At 46.0% G+C, this 16,942-nt stretch overlaps 1 protein-coding gene across 3 annotated transcripts in view; it reads left to right on the top strand.

Annotated features, from left to right (window-relative positions):
• Window positions 1-14,563, top strand: part of yjefn3 (YjeF N-terminal domain containing 3) — a 107,675-nt gene extending 93,112 nt beyond the window's left edge. For 2 of the 3 annotated variants that reach the window (XM_063200468.1, XM_063200470.1), the window contains exons 4-7: window positions 7,201-7,311; window positions 9,713-9,826; window positions 11,816-11,966; window positions 12,713-14,563. In XM_063200468.1, the coding sequence (XP_063056538.1) occupies window positions 7,201-7,311; window positions 9,713-9,826; window positions 11,816-11,966; window positions 12,713-12,909 (573 nt within the window). In that variant the 3' untranslated portion in view covers window positions 12,910-14,563. The remainder of the gene's footprint in view (window positions 1-7,200; window positions 7,312-9,712; window positions 9,827-11,815; window positions 11,967-12,712) is intronic. The other variant, XM_063200469.1, reaches the window with a different exon arrangement.
• The last annotated feature ends 2,379 nt before the right edge of the window (window positions 14,564-16,942 follow it).

Below are 16,942 nucleotides of genomic sequence, written 5' to 3'. Positions count from 1 at the left end.
CGTGCGTGCAGTGTCCATTATTCACACATTTTTGACTGTTGTTAGGGCAGCATCCGGGCACTTTCAGTGCACTGAATTTTTAACAAAATTTTCATCGTGAGCGCCCTACGCACCAAAACATAGTGCCCAAAGTGCACAAGTGTGCCATTTGAGCCATCCAATACATCTCACTTGTGATTAAGTTTGGCAATAGTAAGTCTAGGGTGCAACTGGGGCTTGTGGTAACGGGGGCCAACTAGCAGAGTGTGGCGAGGAACGTTATAAAAACCTCCCTCCCGAAGCCTCATACAGTATCGGTAGCGCTGAGCTATCGGACTGGGCCTCGTTTCCGATAGGGCCTTAAGTACTACTTAACGCTACGTGCTACTTAAGTTCACACGTAACACCATCGTAGAGCTCACGGAGCGTTTCCCAAAGCCAACTTAGCAAAGAACCATCGCAGGTTGACACGTAACTCTAAGAGAAATCCACGAGTGATCTGGAGTAGTCTTAACGCGCTAAGATTGATCGTAACGGCATGGCACAGTGGAGACACCCACAGGATATGAAGGGAAAAGAAGAAACTTGCGCATAAGATTGCCGTTTTAACACGCGAGTATCATGGCACAGTGGAGACACCCAGAGGAAAAGAGGAAACTTGCGCTTCAAGTTGATGTTTTAAGACCGGAGTGTAAATATCATGGCACCACAGTTGACACTGTAACGAGAATAAGAAGGTATTAATTGTAGTAAGTGTATAAAATAAAAGCAATGTGTTTGGAAAATATTTTACAGGCAGTAAAATAGTTCAGCTGTGTTTGATAAATCAGGGCATTATTAAACTGTGATCAATCATAATTTGTGTGGGTGCTTCGTGAACAAGAACAAGGCATCCACACGCAAAATAAATAGGGGGCTTCGGCGACCAGAGACAAGAGTGATGTCGGAAGGCCACTACCGAAACATTTAAAAAAAAAAAAAAAACGTCAGCGAGTCGTTGCACCCTCTTTCATTTTCAAATACCCTAAGAAAGGGAAGGCGACGCAGAAAAGACACGATAATTGTAGGCTAAGGGTAAACTATGACAGCAGACTGCCGTGCAAAATGTTCCTCGCAGTTGTTGAGTGCGTGGTAGCCTACTTTGCCCGCCGCTCCCCAAATGCGCATCCCAATTTGGAACTCTTATAGGCCTACTTGTCTTCTTAAATATTAAGCACGGTAGCCAACTGCACGCGCTTTGTCTGGTTTAACCGCGTATCTCATGGTTTTGCATGATTTCATTGTGTGTGTGCATTGTATTTAATTTGCCAACAATAACTCCTGTCGAGTTGCAAACTGCTACAGATGTAGTCCCACCCTTATAAAAAACAACTTTTGATACTGACACAGGCCTTACATTTTGAAAATGGTTTAGCAGCATGACGGCGCAGTTTACTCCGAGGACACTTCAGCACCACCTATGTGGACAGCGATCCTTAAGAGCGACGCTACGAATGATCTTAGAGGCTGTGCACGCGCGTTCATGTACGAGTGTCTTTGGGAAACAGTCGTAGGAAATCTAAGAACATTCGTAGGATCACTGGTTAACGACACACGTAAGGCTAAGAACCATCGTTATCGGGAAACGAGGCCCAGGTCCTTAATTAAGCTCAGCGGTATCAGGCTCAAGGCCACCAGTGACAGAGCCTTCCATGTTGCTGCTCCCATTCTTTGGAACAATCTGCCTGTCCGCGGACATTCGCCGATGTCGGATAGCAATTAGAGACAAGTTCTATTTTGTCGGCGCCGCCCATTGACTATCAATGCAATGTTCGTGTGAAATTGGGTTTGGGGGTCCGAATTCTGTCGGAAGCGAAAGTGCGTCGCAGTGCTGTAGGAGCCAGTGTGCGGCCGGTGTCCTGTCTATATGAGCGACCTGTCGAGATGTGATACTTTTCGCTACTGAGCATGCGCACGCATGCGCACACCCTCCCGGCGGATTTCGCAGGTGATTGCCCATCGAATTGTGCGACCGTGGCAGTAGACTACTGGATCGGAAATTGCATACTCTCGTATGGGTTAAGTAGTCTAAAGCTGGGCTTACACTGTGCGACTTTTGCCCCGATTTGGCACTCGCACGACTTTTTGAGAGTCGGGCCGATTTCTTGCTCAATCGCAGGTCAATCGTGAGTCTTGCATCGTGCAGTGTACATGGGGTGACGACAAGCGATTTCGCCTCACGATCGTGCAATCGCAGGGTCGCAAGAAAATCAAAACGGTTTGAAATTCTGGTCGTGGCTCGTGCGTACATCGCACAGTTAAAGCAGTGCTACGACCCGATTTGACACTTCACATGCACAAATGAATAGGGCCGTGCGATTCGCTGTTGAGTGCGACCTCATCTCCACCTCAGGTGCGCATGTTCCCTTCTCTGCAGACCGGGGAAACATGCCTGTCGCGTCGTATGGTGGAAGCATTTCGCTCGCATCAGACTGTCGGCTCGTGTAGTGTGAGGACGTGAGTCGTGAGTTGTGAACTTTTAAACAGTGAAATTCCATCGTGCAGTGTGGGCAGAAGCTTAAGACCCACGAGTGAAAATATCGCACAGTGTATGCCCGCCCGGCTTAAGGCTGGTTTGGTACAATAATAAGAAATGCACTGGTGGGGATGTTTTGAAAATATGATTCCGGTCATTAAAAGAGGTGTTGCCCATAAATTGACAGACATCTGCCAAAACAAAGCCCCAATACGCTATCTGCTATCTGGGAATCTCTAAATCGCGCTTGTTTCCTATAGCACATAAATTCATATGGCAATGTTGCCTTGTGAGACAGGCCCACGTCGCATTGAAACCAAACCAACAGCAAATGGCTGCATTAAAGTAAACAACCCGTAGCAGGTCCTGATCCCAAACACTTTCTCCAGTCCTGTATAACTCAGCTCAGTCTCTTTCATATGGCACGTTTCTTAACTTGCTCAAACGAGAGGCTCACTGTTTTTTTAGTGCTCAGCAGCCGCATGTTCTTATTAAACTCCGCACGAACGATTGCACACCCCTGTCCGTGAAATAAATAAAGTAATGGTTATTAAAACAGTCCTACGTGGACCATAGCCGACTGAAACGTCTTCCACGGAAAATCAAGGTCACTCATTTAGATGAGGCAGCGCAAATCGATAGAACACCACTATCGAGTAAGGCTACCGGCCGCTCATCTCGACGAGGCAACATATCTCAACCCATCATATCTCATGCCCACCTGTGTCAAGACCCTGGTAGCAGAGTATTTCAACAACCTGCAGATGTGCTTCTCCATAAAAGACTTCACTACTGGGTGGCAACGACTTGAAGTCGGAATCGCAATGGGATGTGCCATTTCTCCGATACTATTTGTAGCAGCATTTGAGATTATTCTCATCGGTGCAAGACAAATGGTCGGAGGGATCAAACTGCCAAACGGTCAGAGGCTTCCCCCACTAAGGAGCTACATGGACGACGTCACCTCCCTCCTGCAAACAGCAGCATGTACAGCAAGACTGCTGAAGAGGATGGACGAGCTGATGTCATGGGCGCGAATGAATATCAAGCCCTCTAAGTCTCACAGCCTGTCACTTAGGAATGGAGTCAGGAATGACTGCACCACCTTTCTTGTCGGAGGGGAAAAGATACCACTTCTTGCCGAGCAACCCATCAGAAGCCTGGGGAGGCAGTACACTGCAGAACTATCTGATAAACAGATGGGGAAGACCGTCATGAAACAGCTATGTGACGGCCTGGCAAGGATCGACCAAAGCCAACTCCCTGGGAAGTACAAGGTTTGGTGCTACCAGTTTACACTCTACCAGAGGATAATGTGGCCCCTGAAAATGAGCGAGATCCCCTCATCAACCGTGACTAAGATGGATGGGAAAGCCAACTCATTCATACGAAAGTGGTTGGGGTTGCCACGTTGCCTATCTGAAGCTGGCCTCTTCGGAAGAAATACACTGCAACTACCACTGAAGTCACTACAGTTGGGCTACATGCAAGAGGAAGCCAGGTTGGTCCTTGAGCTTCGGGAGTCCACAGACGAGTCAGTCAGGAAGGCTAACGCCAGGGTCCTGACTGGCCGCAAGTGGAACGCCCAGACCGAGGTCGACCAAGCTGTAAGACGGCTGAAGCACAAGGAAATCATGGGCAGAGTGCAGGTAGGTAGAGCAGGCCTAGGATGGGGAGATGCACCAAGATTCTGGTCCAAGGCCCACCGCAAGGAAAGGAAGGAAATGGTAGTGGCGGAGGTGACGAGGATGGAGGAAGACCGCTACAAGATCAAGGCTGTGTCTCAGGGACGGCAGGGAAGCTGGACAACCTGGGAGGGAATCTCAAACAGGAACATCAGTTGGTCAGACGTGTGGAAGATCCCACAGGCAAGACTCAGCTTCCTTATACGCTCAACCTATGACACGCTTCCCTGTCCTCGGAACCTCCACCAGTGGTTTGGAAATGAGGAATGTTGCGCACTCTGCAATGCTCCCAATGCAAGCCTCCAGCATATCTTGTCAGGCTGCAAAATCGCGCTATCACAAGGCCGCTACAGATGGCGCCACGACCAAGTCTTGAGAAAGCTAGCCGAAGTACTGGAAGAGCGCAGACAGGATAGCAGAATACCATCGCCGACAGAGGACCCCACCACCTTTGTCGCGGAAGGAGGGATCAGAAGCATCAGGCAAAGAGAAACATCAAGGCCCTTCAGTCCCGGCCAGGATTGGAGCATGAAGGTCGACTTGGACAGGAAGCTTCTGTTTCCCACAGAGATTACCACCACATCTCTCCGCCAAGACATAGTGACGTGGTCCACAAAGGCAAGAGCGGTGGCCTTCATTGAACTCACCGTGCCAAGTGAGGAAGGAATCGAGGCTGCCTTCGAGCGGAAAAAGGCCAAGTACTCGGAGCTGGCTGCTAAGTGCCGAGAGGCGGGTTGGAAGACTACCATCTACCCAGTGGAGGTTGGATGCAGAGGCTTTATGGGGTTGTCGACTCTACGCCTCCTAAAGGACGTGGGAGTCACCGGAAGGAAGCTTAAGAAGGCAACAAAGGAACTGGGAGAGGAGGCGGAGAAAGGGAGCTTTTGGCTCTGGCTGCGGAGGAAGGACAGAAACTGGGGGAAGAACACCTAACCCCCAGACAGCAGCTGCAGGGAACAGCAAGCCTATCTCCCAACCGGCTCGTGCATTCGGCACTTCACTCAACACGCACCCGAGCACAGCTGCATTGGAAGGGGGTTACAGCCAGCAGCCAACGAACACCAAACAGCTCAACTGCCTCACAAACAACTCAGTAAGCATTCAGCGCATTCGGCACCTTTCACTCAGCACTGGTTTTTTTATTATTTATTTTGTATGCTTATCAAATGTATGAAACGTATGTATTGTTGGTGTGAGCTGTACGCCAGAGGCAGATGGGCAGTGAGCCTGGCCACTCACTGTTGGCCCACTAGCCGGAGTTGGCGGTGTTGTGGTTCAGGGCCGAAACACCGCAGAGAAGGCTGGACACCACCTGACGACATCTGCTTCTGGCGTAGGGCTACAGCTACCTGCGAAGGTGGTTGAGGAAGGCACCTCCTGTGCATGCATGATGAATGTGAATGTGTATTCCCTGTTTGTCTAGTAATTTATACAATAAAGATGTTTGTGTCACAAGTCTTATTTTCTCTCGCTGACCCATGGGCACCGGAGGAGGTGCGACAGGCAGCAATGCCCAGCAGGTATTAACAGCTACCTGTACAATCCTCAACAGAACACCGGCCTTCAAGACCCAAGGGGAGGACTGCGCAGGAACACCTAAGTTACACTGGTGCCATCATGTCTCCTGCAAGAAAATGCAAGTCTGCTTGTATCCATCCATGCGCGATCAGTTTTTTTTTTTAACGGCAGGATGGATTTTGCCCAAATCTTGTGATCTAATATTCTACTTCATACAAGATACATGAACTGGTTATTTTTTTTTGTAGCCCAGTGCTTTCAAGATGGCCGACTTTCAAGTTGGTTTTCGAGGCATGAGAATCAGGGCTTTGGTGTTGATATGAGTGCCACCCGTCTTCATTATAAATAACTAAGTGTCGCTGCCCCCAGTTATCTCATCAGCGCACACTGTCTGCATGACACGTCTTGCTTTCAGTCTGGTTCCTTTCTGTCTACTGTGCCTTTCTAGTGTCTAGTTTTAATATGCCTTCAGTCTAGTGAAGCCTTTTTCATGTCTTTGCCTTTCATGTGTTTCACTGTGCTGTGCTGATTTCCTCCTCTGGTTTGGCTGGCTAACTCTCTTCCTGTGGCAGCATCCAGCTATCACAATGACTTTCCGTTCCTCTCACTTATCCTGTCTTCTCTTCTCTTCTCTTCTCTTCTCTTCTCTTCTCTTCTCTTCTCTTCTCTCCTCTCCTCTCCTCTCCTCTCCTCTCCTCTCCTCTCCTCTCCTCTCCTCTCCTCTTCTCTTCTCTTCTCTTCTTCATCACCTCCTTCTCTTTCCCTCCTTCTTCCCTCACCTCCTTCTCTTCTCCTCTCCTCTCCTTCTTGCATCTCCTTTTCCTCTCTCCTCTCCTCTCCTCTCCTCTCTTCCTGTCTCCTCTCCTCTCCTCCTCAACTCACCTCACCTCTCCTCTCCTCTCCTACCCTCGTTTCCCCTCTCCTCTCCTCTCCTCTCCTCTCCTCTCCTCTCCTCTCCTCTGTTCTCTCTTCTCTTCTCTTCTCTTCTTTTCTCTTCTCTTCTCTTCTCTTCTCTCCTCTCCTTGCCTCTCGCCTAATTTCCCTTCTCCTCTCCTCTCCTCTCCTCTCCCCTGGTCTTCTCTCCTATACTCTCCTCTGGTCTCTCCTCTCCTCACACCTCTCCTCTCCTCTCCTCTGGTCTCTCCTCTCCTCTCCTCTCCTACCCTTGTTTCCCCTCTCCGCTCCTCTCCTCTCCTCTCCTCTCCTCTCCTCCTCTTCTCCTCCTCTCCTCTCTTCCTCTTTCCTCCTCCCCTCTCCTCTCCTCTCCTCTCCTCTCCCCTTGTCTCCTCTTCTCCCTCCTCTCCTCTCCTTTCCTCTCCTCTTCTCTCCTCTCCTCTCCTCTTCTCCTCCTCTCCTCTCCTCTCCTCTCCTCTCCTCTCCTCTCCTCTGTTATCTCCTCTGTTATCTCCTCTCCTCTCCTCCTCCTCTCCCCTTCTCTCCTCCTCTCCTCTCCTCTCCTCTTCTCTCCTCTCCTCTCCTCCTTCTCTCCTCTCCTCTCTGTAGGCTTTCCCTTTGAAGTCTCTCAGCAAGAAGCAGCCCACCGTCCTGGTGGTGTGTGGCCCGGAGCAGAGCGGCTCAGTCGGCCTCGTATGTGCCCGACACCTGCGCATATTTGTAAGTCAAAAATAGGCCAAAAAAAAACAAAAAACTGTAAAATACTGTAAGCGTTGTACATAATACACAATCTGCAACACGAATACAGTGTGCAGTACATCAGACTACAATGGAACACAAAAAAACAGTTACAAGAATCTCACGGTCATCAAGTGTGACTAAAAAGCTGTCTGAAACAGGAAGGACGTGATGGTGTGCTGCTTTGGGACTGAGCCTGGTGCTCTGGGAGTCTTTAAAAGTCTATTATAAAGGGAAGCAAGCACGACTCAGCAGATTTTGGAGTGAAGTGCTCTTTTGCAGAAAAAGACAGAAAGACAGAAAGAAAGAGCACCTTCCCTTTCGTAGGGTTGCACGCGAATAACTTTAGAACCAAATGTTCCTACAACTTCACCATATGTGTCCAAAAAATGCCAGATTTATGGTGCATCAATAGCCAACTATTAAAAACATATTGATGAAATCTGTTAAAGTCGTACAGAAGCCGGAGGAGGGGGTGGGGGAGGTGGGTATGGGGTGTGTGTGTGTGTGGGGGGGGGGGGGTATTCGGCTTCCACATTACACTGTTGGGTTCGTGGAATGTATTAAACACTTTCACATACTGCGGCCATCTTTGATCTCGAGCAGAGACAAATCAAATGTTGACCATGGCAGTTCTCCTTTCATTTTAGGAGTCCACCAAGAGGCATTGCATAATGCCACTTACCGTATGTCTGCATCGTTAAATTGACCTCTGTATAGTGATGTGTCTTCTCAGAATTCATATTTCCATAATTTCGGTGAAAATAACAACAGACGTTAATGTTATTTGTCATTTTCGCCTCACCATATTTTGTCGGCCTATCTTTTTTTTTCTCTCTCCTCATGTTTATGTAGGCCTACACATGAAACTAAATTGAGCATAGATGAGCCTCTCCCCCCAAGCTTATCCACAAGACCTATTGGACTATTAATTCTAACCGTCCATGTTACACCAGCGTGTCTTTTAATATGCTTCAGAGGCCCCTCTAAATCATGTGCTGTTGTAAAATATCAGGACGCTAAACAGAAATATGCTAGCAGCTGCATCATGAGCAATTGAGCCAAAAAAAAATCTTGATTATGGAAATATAGATGATCATTTTGATCAACGTTGAAATCAGAATTCTTATGATTCTTCATATAATTTTGAAATGTTTCATATAGACCTAATATAAATGTTTCATTTAGTTAACCCTATAAACTTTTTAACTGAGATTTGTCCATATGGGATATGGGAATTTCTCTTTTTTGGCATTTGTTGTTTACTATTTAGCTATGGAGACTGGGTCTCTCTTCTGCCAGGGAGTCCTGGTCAAAATGGCAGCCAAACAGATAGTCCCAGACTTAAGATAAACACATTAACACATAATACAAAAAGCACACTTGCACTTTTTTTTTCAGTAAACAACCTGGAATGAGTCCCTCGTTCTTGTCATGTCTGAGTTTGTGTGGAGTTTAGTCTGTCATCATGATTGATATGTGATTAATTCAGCCGTCGGGTGCCAGCAACCTTATCCATTTCTCCAGGCTTAGAACAGTGTTACCGTAACTGCCTCCCTCCCTCTAAACAGCAAAGCAGTGTCCTCAGTCTGCCTCTCTCCTCCCTCCTCTCCTCTCCTCTCCCCTTCTCTCATCTCCTCTCCCCTTCTCTCATCTCCTCTCCCCTCCCCTCCCCTCCTCTCCCTCCTCTCCTCTCCTCTCCTCTCCTCTCCTCTCCTCTCCTCTCCCCTTCTCTCATCTTCTCTCCCCTCCTCTCCTCTCCCTCCTCTCCTCTCCTCCCCTTCTCTCCTCTCCTCTCCTCTCCTCCTCTCCCCCTCCTCTCCCCTTCTCTCCCCTCCCTCCTCCCTCCTCTCCCTCCCCTCCTCTCCCTCCTCTCCTCTCCCTCCTCTCCCATTCTCTCCTCTCCTCTCCCTCCTCTCCTCTCCCCTCCTCTCCATCCTCCTCCCCCCCCCTCTCCTCTCTCCTCTCCTCTCCTCTCCTCCTCTCCCCTCTCTCCTCCCCCCTCTCCCTCCGCTCCTCTCTTCTCCCCTTCTCATCTCCTCTTCTCTCCTCTCCCCTATCCTTTCCTCCCCTCCCCTCTCCCCTCTCTCCTCCCTACTCTCCCTCCCTCCTCTCCCCTCTCTCCTCCTCTCCTCCTGTCCTCTCCCTCTCAACCCTCTCCTCCCTCCCCTCCCTCCTCTCCTCTCCTCCTCTCCCCTCCCCTCTCCTCTCCTCCCTCTTCTCTCCCTCCTCTCCTCTCCTCCTCTCTCTCCTCTCCCCTCCTCTCCTCTCCTCTCTCCTCTCCTCCTCTCTCCCTCTTCTCTCCTCTCCTCTCCCCTCCCCTCTCCTCTCCCTCCTCTCCCTCCTCTCCCTCTTCTCTCCTCTCCTCTCCCCTCTTCAACAGGAGTACGAGCCCACTATCTACTACCCCAAGCGTTCCTCTCACAGCGTGCACCAGGACTTCACAGTCCAGTGTGAGAAGATGGACATCCCTTTCCTCTCCTACCTGCCAACGGAGGTGAGGCCCACCGTACCAAAGCATGCCGGTTATATGCTAGCCTGATTAGCATCGACTTTCAAATCTCTACCGTATGAAAGCATGGTGGTTATCAGTGGTGTAGTGTACTTTTTTATGGTGGGTATACTGTATATTTGAGCATTTTTTGAAGTGGGTATACTGTATATATTTGTGCTATTCAAAATAATGGATCAATCAATTTTAAGTGGGTATACTGAAATCCCTGAAATTTACAAGTGGGTATACTCCGTATACCTGCGTTCTACGTAGACTACACCACTGGTGGTTATACATGGGTTGGGTTCTCAATTTTTGTTTCCCGCTGGCTGTGCGACCCTGGCTGCACACAACTCAACCGCTGATTGTTGGAAACAAAAAATTAGCTCACGTGGTTGGCTGCCAGTGTCTTGCCCCTCCTCACAACACCATGTTTACAAACAAATAAAACCCATGTATAGGCTAGCCCGATTATCATCCTCTTTCAAATCTCTTCGAGACTTGGTCTGACCAAGAGCATAACAATTAACATTTCCCAAAAGGCATGGTTGACCCGCCTCCCTTGGTTTGCTACTGGTCATTTCCTTCTCGACAAAGTGGGAGGAGTTCCCGATATTTCAGGTGCTCAGAAATGATATTTGTATTGCTCCTGGCCTGACTAGAGGCAACGCTAAAGGCTTTGCGTCACTGGGAGGGCGCGGCTATAAACTGCCAGTATGAAACACTGCGCTTCCTCTAGAACAGGCGTGGGAAACAATGATACAGTAAGTGTAGACCTCCTTGGTGGGAAACCTTTTTCATTTGAGGGGCCACTTCAATTTTGACAAAGTCCTCCAAGGGCCGTACTATGAACACAAACCAGGATTTCCCCCTGCACTTTAGGCCTATATTGAAGGCAGCCACCTTTACAACAGACCCCGCCTTCACTAGGTCCCCTGTAAATATAACTCCAATGTATTGCAAATGTAATTTCTAGCATTTCTCTAAACAGCATGCATAACATTACAATTATCTCGGGGGCCAGATACGATCAAGTCAAGTCAAGTAGGTTTTATTGTCAATTCCTTTACATGCACTGGTCATACAAAGAATTTGAAATTACATTTCTTGCTTTCCCATACAGACATAGACTAATCTAGGTAAGGACATAGACAGTATAGACATAGACAGTACTTATACATGGACTTAAGACAGTATGGACATAGACAGTGCTCATACAGACATTTAAAGTGCAAGACTGGACAGCAGAAGACTTGTAGAGGACATACATTAAGAGGTAATTGTTGTGCTTTTGTGCTTTTCCTAAAAAGTCCTTTATAGCGTTCTGACATAGTAATAGTAGCATTTTGAAGAAAAATAAATATTAAAAAGTATATTAAAACCTAAGGATGGCCTCCCATCCTTAGGTTCTCAGAGGTTATCCACCTCTTAGGGCTTGACTTTTTGCTTGCCGGCCACTGTGGCTATACTAGCGGTTTTCCCGAGGCACTTGACATCCAGCTATTCTACTAGCCACAAATTTGAGTTTTTAAAATTGTTATTATTTTTTATCATGACGTTGTATATCTAACCTCAGAGGATGTGGTGCTTAAAACAAGAGCATTAGTGCATGGGTTTCTACATGGACATAAAACAAACAAATGGAAACTGATTAACTGAGCTTTTTATTGAACTTAAATACAAACAATTGATACACAAGGGGCAAAGTGCAGGATATGCACTATTCTGATATGTCTACAAGCTATCTGCCAAATTGGCTCGTGACGCTGAAATTATTACCAGACACTGCCAAGATGTACCAGCATTTGGCCATTTGGCAGGTGCCAGTGTCAAGCCCTGCCACCTCTGCACTAAAACCTTAAGGCCTACTTTACTTTCTTGAATCCTCTAAGATTTTTGTAAGGCATACGTACGTATTATGTTGGGTGTTATAAAGCTCTATTACACTGGGTTGGACAACGGTCACTGATTCATCTTGGTTCTGATTAACAGGTCCAGTTGATAAATGACGCTTACAATGTGGTGATTGATGCCGTCCTGGGACCAGACAGTGACCCCAAAGATGTCAAGGAGCCTTACCTGAGCATCCTGGTAACCTTGAAACAGGTCAAGATACCCATAGCCAGTGTGGATGTACCCTTAGGTAAGTTACCCTCAGTGGTGTGTAGTCTACGTAGTACCATTGGTTACGCTACTGTACTACTGTATTTAAACACTTGTGGATGAGATTAACAGTGAATCATTAGTATTACGAGGCCGAGGTTGACCTTTGCACAGTCTTTCTGCTGTGCAAATTCAGTATACAGTATAGACTGTCAAGTTACAACACTAAACCTTAAGAATGAATGTTGTTTTTCATCCATGTATTGGTCCTGATGTTGTGTCTGAATGGATGCCTTTAAGCCATTTTTCAATGCGTGGCGTTTTGGACCACCCTGGCCCTACCTCAGTCTGAGGAAGGGCCAAGGTGGCCCGAAACGTCACGCATTAAAAAATGGCTGAAATGGGAGTTCATCGGTGTGCGGTTTTCTTCATTACTTATGGATTGATTTTTTTTAACCTGCACCCGAAACCAGTCACTGGTTGTGCATGTTTTTTGAGTGGGATACTGAATGGATGCCTTTACTGACCATTTAATTTACTGAGGGCTGCTCATCACTGACAGGACAGGGTGTTTGAATGTATGTGTTAAAATGTGTATGCTTTTGTTTTCCTATTTATTTATTGTTTTTTGTTTCCTTTAGGTTTTGTATTTCATTTTCTATCTATTCATTGACAGATGGGGACTGGGACCGCAAACTGAATTGCCCTTTTGATGGGACTAATAAAGTTATCTGAATCTGAGTCTGAATCTGAATCTGAATCTGAATCTGAATCTTTCCCCTGCAGGTTGGGACACAGAGGTGGCCAGTAAGGAGGGAGTTGAACCCGAAGTGCTCATCTCCCTCATGGCGCCAAAAAAATGCGCCACAAACTTCTCTGGGAAGCATTTTCTAGCCGGACGCTTCCTGCCTTACGACATACAGAAGAAATATGAACTCAATCTCCCAGAATTCCCTGAGGCAGAGTGTCTTATAGAACTGTAGTACACACACAGATATATTAATATTTTCGATACACGACTAAGGTTCATACATACCTGTTTTGTACTTTATAGACAGTTACTGTTACTGCAGTGGTTCTCTCTCAAGAGCAACTCTGGCCCAAGAGAGAATGTGATCTTTCGCCTGTTTGCTCCAGAATTAAAGTGATAGAATGTCCTAGAAAAAAAATGAAACTGTTGTTAGTCTGAGTTGTGCAATGTTGCTTGAGGGGGAAAATGTTTCAGGAGGATTCCCTTTGCCTTGAAAAACAAAATAATCTGGTAATATTTCTTAATATTGCTTCATTCGAACCCACCACCCAGACACTGAAAACAAATGACACTGTCACTCATCAGTTGCTGATACTCCAATACACTCTCAGTTAATGTTGTGCTTGAAGGTTGAAACTGTTGGAACTTAGCCCGAGTGTGTTGTTGTCCCTATGTAAAGTTAATTACTTTTTTTTGTATTACTTTTTTTTTTTTTTAAGAAACGAAAAACACTTCCTGCCTACATTAATTTCTTGTCAGCTGGTTGCCATGGCGTGGGCATAATGGTTCAAATGAAGTGTCTTTATTTAATGACATGCAGCTGCGCTATCTCCCCAGTCCAGGGGAGTGATGGAACGTCTACTTAAGGCAAAATAAATCACTGGAGTTGTGCCACTGCTAATGTCCGTAAGGGGCGGCGCTGAGCAAGAAATGCTTTTCTCCTGTACAGCATCAGCGTCAGGATGTGGCTCCAAACACAGAACTCAGCTGCCTTGTTTACATGGTACGTTAAATTCAAAAGGAACTCTGTTGAATTCCAAATAAAAAAATAATTCCGCTTTGAAAACATCATGTAACATGTTACATTACATCATGTAAACTTTCACAATTCGGAATTAAAGTTATTCAGAATTCAACTTTATTACATATAAAGTGGGTGGTTTATTCCATTGTTCATCCCGAATAACTGTATTCCGCTATCATGTACTATACTTTAATTCCGCTTTAAAAACAATTTGTTTCATGCATGCTGCTACACGACGCAAGAGGCCATGACGCAGACCAAGTGTGCAGCCTACATCCTCTGTCCAACGGCAATGCTTTCTGACCCCCAGACATTTATTCAGAACTTAATGGCAATGCTTTCTGACCCCCAGACATTTATTCAGAACTTAATGGCAATGCTTTCTGACCCCCAGACATTTATTCAGAACTTAATGGCAATGCTTTCTGACCCCCAGACATTTATTCAGAATTTCATGAAAATGCGTAATGCTAACTTGACAGAGTTCAATTTCATTCAGAAGTTTCAGATGTATTCATTTGGAATTAAAAACATCACGTAAACATGGAACGTATCCAAGTACTTACTGTTGCTGATGAATGAAAATGTATAAGTTCACGATGTCATGGTATCTTGTGGATTCATTGTATGATTTAATACTTTTGATGGGATATTTTGGGCAATGTTTGGGCAAACAATGATGTGTTGATTCTTCACATTTTGTGTCATTGTTGCATTTCATTTTTGCATTTATTTATTACTTTTAAAATTGCTGGTGAGAATGTTGTCACCAACTGAATGGCTACCCTTTGTTACTTTCCTGGTTGTTGATAGATTTAAATGTTACTTTTTCATATTAAATTGAGACTTATGTATCTCCTAAGTTCAAAATCTGTTTGCTCAAAATAAACGTTCAGACTTGTAATTTACAGATGCTGTTGATTGTATTTCATTTCCAAATGTGGATGCCCGTATTGTAATGACTTCCTCAATTGTCTGTCGTGAAATTAGATTTAGGGTTTGGAGGGTTTCACAAACAGACCCACATGTTCGAGGTCTTATGAGCAAACCAGTGGAAAACCATTGGCAAACCCATGTGGGCAAAACTAAACGACTCACTCCGCTCCACAGACATGTATTAAGTCTAGTCTTGGATCGAGTGAGTTTGGCCTTCGATGGTGAATTTCCATTCAAAATGCACTTTGGTCGTGGGCTTGCTTCAGAGGATGTCTGGAGGGGAAAGCCCTATATAAGGTATTGGTAATTGGTTGCATATTCTGGTGCTCAATAACTGCACTCGCTCTCGGTGACCCACTTTTTCAACAGAATAATTAGAATCTACTTCAGAGCGAGTTTCGGCAGACTGCTGTGGCAGTTTTTTTGGGTTTTCGAGACACACTCTCACTCTCTCTCTCTCTCTCTCTCTCTCTCTCTCTCTCTCACTCCAGCCAGAGGCGAACTTAACATTAGGCAAACCTAGGCAACTGCCTAGGGCCCTGACCAAATCTGCCCTCCATAGGGCATTACATTACACTTAGCTGACACTTTCATTTATTCAAAGCGACTTCCAGTTATTATTTGTCAGGGTATTGGTTACAGTCCCGAGAGCAATGTGGGGGTTAGGTGCCTTGCTCAAGGCGTACTTCAGCCATGGATGGAGATGTAGGGAGAGGTCAGGGGGGATTCGAACCTGCAACCTCTAGATTGAAAGACCAACTCTCTAACCACTAGGCCACGGCTGCTATAGGGGCACCCAACTGTTACACCAGTCGCAGTAAACACACAATAAAGTAGAAGGCCTGATTTTAATTTGTCACTAATGTAAAGTATAATTGAAGATATATATGAGACAAAACAATAAAAAAGCACTCTCGCTCCTTCCATACCAATTGGGGACGTGTTGTAGCCCCTTAATGCGCGCCGTACCTCCAGTGGCACGCTGTAATGTAACTACCATAGCACTACAATACTATGACACAACACAGGCCCTTTAGTAATGCACCACGACTTGGTCATTACCATACTGGTAACAACAAATATATAAATCCGTGTCTTAAGGTGTTAAAGAATGACTTCTGAGGGCCCCATGTCTATATTTGGCCTAGGGTCCCAAAATGGCTACATCCGCCCCTGGGCCCAGCGGTAAAAAGTCCTCAACTCCTGTCTTTTCTGTGACCTTCTGACAAACTCATTTGGGTCGCCGCGGAGCGTTGACCTGGCTGAATTTTTGGATTCCTTAATGCAATTCAGTCTGCAAAAGTTGCTGAATGGCCCGAATTGAATACCTCCAAGCTTCAGATGTATTTTAATCCATCATGTTGCGGACTGTTTCAACACACTCCTATTTTTGACCATCAAAAGGAGAATGGAAGTTGGAACATGGAAGTTACTTACAGTCTGTGTGTGTGTGTTTTTGTGTGTGTGTGTGTGTGTGTGTGTGTGTGTGTGTGTGTGTGTGTGTGTGTGTGTGTGTGTGTGTGTGTGTGTGTGTGTGTGTGTGTGTGGGAGAGGGGGGGGGGGGGGGGGGTTGGCTTATGAAAACTCTCTTATGATTTTATGGGATCGTCATTAAGACGACTAATGATGCATTTGAAAGCGATAAGCACTCGTTTTGTTTCATAAGCAAACTTGGCTGTTTTGTTTACTGGAATTCAATATGACTGCACTTCCCTCCGTGGCAGTGGAGTGGATTATCGTTGATACTCTAGTCCAGTGGTTCCCAAACTATGGGTCGGGACCCAACCTATGGGTCGCCAAAGATCCACAGTGGTTCGCGAAGCCCTCTTGATTTTAAGGGGCTTAATTTTAAATACCATATATAGCCCATGTTGAATACATGAATACATGCAAGTGCTACATTAAACATTTATTCTATATTTGACCGAGGATGAATTGAGGGATGAAATAACTAAAATGAGTTTTCACAGGAAACAAAGGGTATCATGTGACTCCCTCTCGTGCTGGCTCTCGCACAGTTGGGTCACCAAAGCTTACAATGGTAAAAACATGGGTCCCTGAAGAAAAAGGTTGGGAACCACTGCTCTAGTCTACTCTGCTGTACTATAGGCCTCATTGACGTCGACATCAAATCCTATAGGCCTCATCAACGTTCATCAAATGGTATACGTAGGCCTCATCAACGTTCATCAAACACAGAAAAACAGAACCAGCACTGGATCATCTGCTCTGTCCTGCACTCCATACCATAAGCACAGGTGCAGCATGTCTTTTTTTTAAAGTATTTTTTTGGGGCTTTACAAGC

The sequence above is a fragment of the Engraulis encrasicolus genome, chromosome 6 (genome assembly GCF_034702125.1).
Source record: "Engraulis encrasicolus isolate BLACKSEA-1 chromosome 6, IST_EnEncr_1.0, whole genome shotgun sequence".
Classification (NCBI taxonomy): domain Eukaryota; kingdom Metazoa; phylum Chordata; class Actinopteri; order Clupeiformes; family Engraulidae; genus Engraulis; species Engraulis encrasicolus.
This window is presented reverse-complemented; position numbering and strand designations above follow the sequence as displayed.